The 8,468-nt window shown below is 37.4% G+C and overlaps 1 protein-coding gene and 1 pseudogene across 1 annotated transcript; both read right to left on the reverse strand.

Moving 5' to 3' along the window:
- Window positions 1–1,501: 1,501 nt before the first annotated feature.
- Window positions 1,502–2,659, reverse strand: LOC146624329 (olfactory receptor 2AT4-like). The gene is made up of 2 exons (XM_085363439.1): window positions 2,636–2,659; window positions 1,502–2,524 (listed from the first exon to the last, which is right to left on the reverse strand). Exon 2 carries the CDS (start codon window positions 2,480–2,482, stop codon window positions 1,502–1,504), a length of 981 nt encoding a protein of 326 aa, XP_085219565.1. The 5' UTR covers window positions 2,483–2,524; window positions 2,636–2,659.
- A 4,269-nt stretch (window positions 2,660–6,928) lies between these two features.
- On the reverse strand, window positions 6,929–8,068 carry LOC146624330 (olfactory receptor 2AT4-like; annotated as a pseudogene).
- Between the last annotated feature and the right edge of the window lie 400 nt (window positions 8,069–8,468).

Genomic DNA, 8,468 nt, shown 5'->3' on the forward strand with positions numbered 1-8,468 from the left:
AAAACACGCTGCGCCAAAAAATTGGTCCACCCCAAGGATCAGGTCCCCCGACACAAACAGAGTAACATACAACAGTATGTATGTAACAACAGTGTATGCTGTTAAGTGCTAGGAGGATTGCCAGGATTTATACATCGGGGAAACCAAACAACCTCTGGCGAAGCGGATGGCACAACACAGAAGAGCTACCTCGTCAGGCCAGGACTCTGCAGTCTATTTACACCTACAGGCCAGTGAACACTCTTTCAATGATGAGGATGTACACATCCTGGACAGGGAGGAACACTGGTTTGAGCGCGGAGTCAAGGAGGCCATTTACGTGAAAAGGGAAAGACCATCTCTGAATCGAGGAGGGGGCCTAAGGGTACATCTTTCACCATCTTACAATGCTGTGATTGCAGCCATTCCCCAACTCTCTGTGAATGGTACTCATGGCCAATGATCAGTGGTCTTTGATCAGCAGGTTTTGGTCAGTGGTTGTTGTTCAATGGTCATGAGAATTTGCATAATTATGATTAAGGAACTGACCTCCCAGCCCATTGTTCCTTCAGTGGGCTGGTTTCAGTCATTATGCAAATGTACTGTTTATAAGATTTGGGGAAAACTGCAGTCAGCTGAGACTGAAGAAGTCACTTGGATGAGTGACGAAACATTTCTCCCACAAAACGCTATGTCCAGATGAACAGAATCAACTTTTGGAGATTTACTTTCCTGGATGATTGAGAATGCATCAAGACGCTTCACTTGTCTGTCCAAATATTTCACCATGAACCTAGCATAATGAAAGAAAGGGGACGAAAAATAATAATTAACACAAAGCAAAGATACAGTCCACCACTGTGCTGTGTAATGTATACAAGGCCACCCTAAACTCTAGCCAAAGACATCCGTAGAATGATACTCAATTTACAATTTAAAGCAACTTTTGAAGTAATGTGTTTTAATGCTCTGTAGTACACTTAAATATGTTAGCTGAAATTAATACTCAGCTAACTAATTGATCAAACTTACTTTATCTAAAAAAAACGTAAATTTTGTTACATTTGTAAGTACGACACTCGAGTTTGAATGAAACACTGAAACAGATCATGTGTTAATGATTGATTAATTTGGACAATGATGCTTAGTTAGATGAATTGGGGAGAAGTGTACATTTTATTTTTTTTAATGCGGAGTAAGTTTACATACTATAATTTGTGCACATTTACAATTGTAGGATATTTATTTTCAACTATTTCAACTATTATAACTACTGTAGTATTTAAAATGTTTTAATTTTATATCATATACATCTGTAACATGTCTCCTGCAGAAGAAAACAAAGCACATGTTTGAGACATATTGTTGTTATGGAGGAGTTTGAAGACTCACGGGAAAAAGGAGTTGACAGTAGACCATCATTGCAGAATCCTATAATCTACTAAAGTTAAGGCAGAGCTAATATCCAGCAACAGCAGACTCTACAAGCTCTACAAAGACTGATTTAGAATTGATTGTTATTTTATGCATTAACTTTAGTTAGTTTAGTTTTAACTTTAGTTCTGAACAGTGTCAGTGCTCTGGTTTTTATATCTTTGGTTTTCAAAGAATATACAACAGGATTGATACAAGGTGGGATGCATGAGGCCAGCGACAGACTCAGAACCCGCTGATCTGGATGAACAACACCCAGAAAAAAACCAACTGTGAAAATAACAATAAGAGGAATGTAAAATATAGCAACAAGAATGAGATGCTCAGCACACGTGGCCAAAGCTTTCACCCGACTGTCCACAGATTTCATCCTGAACACTGTGATCAGGATGCTGACATAAGACAGAAAAATGAAAGTAAAGGGGAAAAAAAGTAACAAAACACTGAGAAAGGAAGCTGCAAACCACTGCATTGTGTTATCATTACAGGCAAGCCGAAACACAGGTGCATAGTCACAGAAATAGCTGAACACTCTCACAGACCTGCAAAAAGAGAGTCGAGTCATTATACCTGTTGTAAATCCAATTACTCCCATAACAAGAAACCATGTTATACTGATAGTACAACACATGCTTCTCACAGTGTTGATGGAGTTTTGACGCAGAGGGAAACATATTGCAATTAACCGGTCATAGGCAAGTATAGCAAGAGCAAATGACTCCAAAGATACAAACACATAATAAACATACATCTGTAGCAAACACAAGTTAAATGGAATGAAGTTGTTTTTGATGAGAAATATTTTTATCATGCTGGGAATGGTACAAGTGTTAAGAAACAGATCAATAACTGCAAGGTTGACAACAGCCAAAAATTTTGGAGTGTGCAAACGACGAGTAGAAGCAATGACATAAATCACCAAAATGTTAAACAGCACTGTAACACCATAAACAAACACCAGGAAGATAAAGTAGACACTGATGAAAGGAAATGTCTCAAATCCAATGATATAGAAACCTGGAGGATGAATGATAGCAGAGCTGTTTAAAACAGCCCTTTGAAAAATCATAGTTGAACTCCACCACCTGTGTTTGAGGACTACCTTAATAGTCTAAGGAACAGAAAATCATATTGTTACGTTAAATTACAGGTACAATTCACATGGCAGTTTAGTGAGCACATTTGAAGTCATGCATGTGTTAAAGGAGTGAATGCAGCTCACCTGATGTTTTCTGAAAGGATTGGACAGCACAGGCTGCAAGCATGTGGCTGCATGTCTGACCTCTTTACAGCGAAATATATACAGTATTTCTACACAGATCTCATGAGGCGATGCTTACAACTGTACCCAATTATTTGCACTAATTTGATCCATAGAGAGAGAACTGTGGCTTACTTTGATCACCAACTTTTCTTTTCCTCAAAACAAACTCATTCTAATTAATGTTTTAATGTTTTCTAAGTTGAAGCGTCTCACAGGACTCATTTTAAAATGTGTCTGACCAAGTTGGGGAGTTGCTGAAATATTATTGAGGTTGTAAACATGGGAATAATGTTTCTTTGACCAAAAAGCCAAGGAAAGTTTCTTAACATTAGTCCAAACAACCTTGTTTATTTAACAAATGTCAGAGTTTTACAAAATGGACAAACTATTTGTTGCTTTTCTCCTCTTGTTTGACGAGGAATATAATATACGTATATGTAGAATGAAAGTCTGAATATATTGAATGAAAACGGATGTTAAGGAGGCTCTTGCACTATCCTGTGTTTATATATGTACGTAATATTTTACTATATACTATAGTATAATATTATATATGTGATGTCGTTCTATGAGAAATAGCACTATGAATAAGTCTACAGGGAAGCAGTTTCTAAGTAATTAAGACATAATTCTATGGAAAATGCTAATACTAGTAACAGGGTTCGGTACGGTACTAGAGATGATAAAATCATAGAAGTCTGTATGTATTGAATCTGTAGGAGTGCTAAATAAGGAATATGTGGAATGAAATCTGAATTTCCTTTTTATAAACTTGGTAAATAGACTGGTTCTTATGCTGGTTCTTTCTACTCTGAGTGCTCAGAGTGATTTTATACAAGTTGTCTCATTCACTGATTCATACAAGCATTTTTTTCTGTTCTTTTCCTATGTAAGTGTTTTCTATCTAACATTCACAGACATTCATACTGCAGTGGAGCAGGATACAAACCAGTGGAGAAGCAACTTGGTTTGTATGAATTACTGAGTGAAGTGTAAAAAATATATGTCCAAATGGGATGCTGAAAGAAATGCAGTTTATTAGTCTTTTGGGGGGAAAAAAACATGTGAAAAGAAGAACTATGTAAAGCTACACTCCCTGAGGCCTGTTCAACTGCCAGGCCTGGCCAAAGTTAAAAGAACTCATGGGGTCTCTGTATTTCAGCCAATATTTCCAGTGACTTTAGAGCACTGTACACTCAGCCTTCTGACCGAACACACTGATTTACTCATGAAATTTAATCTTTTTTCATCAACAAGCTCCTCTTCGACCTGTACTCTTCAACCACCTCCTCCACCTTCACCTAACTCAGAGCTGTTGTTCATTTAACGTCAAAACTGAATAATACTTCACTTAAATAGGACATGAAGTAAATATAACTCAAATTTGCTTACTACTCATACTTAAAAACAAGGAACGCAATTAAAATGCAGGTCACAATTTTATTAAAAATGAAACCAAACTTTAATTGTGCAGATTCTGTGTGGAGTTTGCATGTTCTCCCCGTGTTTGCGTGGGTTCCCTCCGGGTACTCCGGCTTCCTCCCACCGTCCAAAGACATGCAGCTTGTGGGGATAGGTTAATTGGATAATGCAAATTGTCACTAGGTGTGAATGTGTGAATGAATGTGAGTGCGAATGGTTGTCTGTCCCTGTGTGTTAGCCCTGCGACAGACTGGCGACCTGTCCAGGGTGTACCCCGCCTCTCGCCCTATGACAGCTGGGATAGGCTCCAGCGCCCCCCGCGACCCTGAAAAGGATAAGTGGAAGCGAATGGATGGATGGATGGATGTTTGGTAAATAAAAACGGTTAAGTGCTCTCTGAATATATAAATATTCCAGAACCCAGAGAAGCTTGGAGATTGGCGAAATATATATACATCAACAATTTTCCAAGTAAATATATTGCTAAAGGTGCTGTTGACATGGAATTCTCAGCAGATGTCAGTAACAACTCATCCCATCCACACATGCAAAGCAACAAAAACCATAGATTTCCTTAAATTATTTGCAATAATGAGTAATGACAAAGGGAAAATGTACTGAACACGCTAACTGAAATTTCTTTAATATGTCATACAGAAGCCTTTGTGGACAATGACAGCTTTTAGACGCCTTCTGTATGGAGAAACTAGTCCCATGCATTGCTCGGCTGTGATTTTGGCCCATTCTTCTACACAAACAGTCTTCAAATTCTGAAGGTTGCCTCCTAAGAACTCTGACCTTTAGTTCTCTCCATATTTTCAGTTGAATTCAGGTCAGGTGATTGGCTTGGCCATTCTAGCAGCTTTGTTTTCTGTCTCTAAAACAAACAGAGAGGTCCCCTGGCTGTCCGCTTAGGTTCATTGTCTTGCTGAAGCTTCCACTTATGTTTCATCTTAATCATCCTGATAGAAGGCAGCAGATTTTTATAAAGAATGTCTCGTTACATTTTTCCATTCATCCTTCCTTCAGTAATGTGTCGTGTTCCAGTGCCACAGCCCAACACCATGATTTTCCCACCTCCAAATTTCACCTTCAAACTTCACAATTAGTATGATGTTTTTGGGGTGATATGTGCTGCCTTTTCTCCACCAAACATAGTGTTTATTATGGCATCCAAAGAGTTCAATTTTTGTTTAATCTGACCAGACTATATCCTCCCATTCTTTTACAGGCTTGTCCAAATGTTGTTCAGCAAACTGAAAAAGCACCTGCAACATGCTTTTTCTTTAGTAATGGAATCTTGTGTCATGAGTGTGCATATAGGCCATTGTTTTCTTTGACACAATTGTACCTGCTGATTTTTTTCACTCCTCTGTGTGAAATCTTGCGGTGAGCACTTGGTCGTGGCTGGTTTATGGAGAAATTGTGTTCTTTCCACTTCCGGATTATGGCTCCAACAATGCTCGCTGGAACCTTCAGTAGTTTAGAAATTCTTTTGTAGCCAGTGCCATCTGTATCTTTTGGTGCAATAAGGTTGCAAGGGTCAAGGACTCATTGGTTTTACCCATGATGAGATGTTTCTTGTGTAGCATCAGTGGGGACTGAACCAGCTGACATTAATTTGCACAAAGTGGCAGGATTGCTTACTAATCACTGATAGATTGCAGCTGGTGTCAGGTTTTTTTGCACCTCCCTTTCGTCATGTGTTCAGTACTAGTCATTTCTAACTAATTACACATATTTTATGGACATCTGTGGTTTGATTAATTTGCATGTGTGGACTGGATGGGTTTTCCCGACATCTGCTGAGAATGTCATGTCAATAAATAAATAAATATATTTAGAAATATATTTAGAAAATGGTGACATGTTCAATACTTATTTTAACCATTGTATACATATGGAGTGTTACTTATGATGTGACAGTTAGTTAGTTTAGTCACAAAATTAGTCTAGTTAAATTAAATGAAGCTTATGTGTAAATCTCCTTCTAACAAGCTCTCCTTATTGAAATAACAGATGTGAAATCATGATTGGTTCATAAAAAAACTTTCAAATTAATCCAAATTTTAAAACTTCAATATTCACATTTAAAGTTCCATAATTTATCACAATGCTACTTATTACCTCATAAAAATGGTGTAAGTATTATGAAAAAAATTCACACAAGCCACCAAATTAATAATATGAAAACATAATTAACAGAATAGTGAGATAGATGGATTTTATAAGTAGTACTTTAAGTAGTTTAAGAGTAAAGACATCACAGACTTTGTCGCTCCTCTTCTTGAATGATGTAAACATTATAGACTCAGGTTTACAGCACATTACCCTGTTGTCAGCCTTCTTGACACTGATTCTCTAAACTAAAGGTTTCAAATATAAGGCATGGGGGCACAAAACAGCATAATCCAGCCAGGCTAGAACATGTGAAGGAAGGAAAAACATTATTTTCATATGATTAACAGCTTTTCCTATTAAAAAAAAACCCTCCCCTATTGCCAGTCATGGTAAACCAGAAGAAGTAATAGATAAATGATTAAATGACAGAAAAGTTCCTGTTTTTCACCACCTATAGATAACCTTTGTTTTATAAATACAGGACAGTCTGGACAATAAGGTACCAGAACTTTTTCTTTAACTCTACACATGTAGAAAACCAAGACATACAGCTAAAATACCACCTTGTTTTCTTGTATTTAAAACTTTATACACTGAAATAAAGGACAGTTTCATTCATCTAGCCCATTTAAGAACAAAGTGGGCTGTATGTGCCCCATGACGTGAAATCAGTTTGACATTTCAAACTATTTCAGTCTATTTATTATGTTATGCATTAACTTTAGTTTTTCTGAACAGTTTCAGTGCTCTGGTTTTGATTGCTTTGGTTTTCAAAGAATATACAACAGGATTGATACAAGGTGGGATGCATGAGGCCAGCGACAGACTCAGGACTCACTGATCTGGATTAACAACACCCAGAAAAAAACCAACTGTGAAAATGACAGTAAGAGGAATGTAAAATATAGCAACAAGAATGAGATGCTCAGCACACGTGGCCAAAGCTTTCACCCGACTGTCCACAGATTTCATCCTGAACACTGTCACCAGGATGCTGACATAAGACAGAAAAATGAAAGTAAAAGGGACAAAAAGTAACAAAACACTGAGAAAGGAAGCTGCAAACCACTGCATTGTGTTATCATTACAGGCAAGCCGAAACACAGGTGCATAGTCACAGAAATAGCTGAACACTCTCACAGACCTGCAAAAAGAGAGTCGAGTCATTATACCTGTTGTAAATCCAATTACTCCCATAACAAGAAACCATGTTATACTGATAGTACAACACATGCTTCTCACAGTGTTGATGGAGTTATGACGCAGAGGGAAACATATTGCAATTAACCGGTCATAGGCAAGTATAGCAAGAGCAAATGACTCCAAAGATACAAACACATAATAAACATACATCTGTAGCAAACACAAGTTAAATGGAATGAAGTTGTTTTTGATGAGAAATATTTTTATCATGCTGGGAATGGTACAAGTGTTAAGAAACAGATCAATAACTGCAAGGTTGACAACAGCCAAAAATTTTGGAGTGTGCAAACGACGAGTAGAAGCAATGACATAAATCACCAAAATGTTAAACAGCACTGTAACACCATAAACAAACACCAGGAGGATAAAGTAGACACTGATGAAAGGAAATGTCTCAAATCCAATGATATAGAAACCTGGAGGATGAATGATAGCAGAGCTGTTTAAAACAGTCCTTTGAAAAATCATAGTTGAACTCCACCACCTGTGTTTGAGGACTACCTTATTAGTCTAAGGAACAGAAAATCATATTGTTACGTTAAATTACAGGTACAATTCACATGGCAGTTTAATGAGCACATTTGAAGTCATGCATGTGTTAAAGGAGTGAATGCAGCTCACCTGATGTTTTCTGAAAGGATTGGACAGCACAGGCTGCAAGCATGTGGCTGCATGTCTGACCTCTTTACAGCGAAATATATACAGTTTACCTATACTGATCTCATGAGGTGATGCTTACAATATAATGAGAAAAACATTAAACAATATCCAATTATTTGCAGTAATTGGATCCATAGAGAGCAGAATTGTTGCTTACTTTGATCATCAAACTTTTCCTGTCCTTAAAATAAACTAATTCCAATTAATGTTTTAATGTTTTCTAAGTTGAAGTTTCTCACAGGACTCATTTAAAAAGCTGTGTCTGACTGTGGCTTTCCCTACACTTTTTTTTCCAACAACAGTTCTACTGGCCCATTAAAGCTTTTACCACATTTGTAGTTCAACCTCTTCTTTTCTGATGCAGCTGGATTTTGCTGGAAGCTAC

Source organism: Diplotaxodon limnothrissa, linkage group LG10 (assembly GCF_057381915.1).
Source record: "Diplotaxodon limnothrissa isolate DT_005_m linkage group LG10, D_limnothrissa_male_GT1.1, whole genome shotgun sequence".
Classification (NCBI taxonomy): Eukaryota; Metazoa; Chordata; class Actinopteri; order Cichliformes; family Cichlidae; genus Diplotaxodon; species Diplotaxodon limnothrissa.

Excerpts from the sequence above, each read along its gene's own strand:
- LOC146624329 (XM_085363439.1), bottom strand. The coding sequence starts at position 2,482 with ATGATTTTTCAAAGGGCTGTTTTAAACAGCTCTGCTATCATTCATCCT.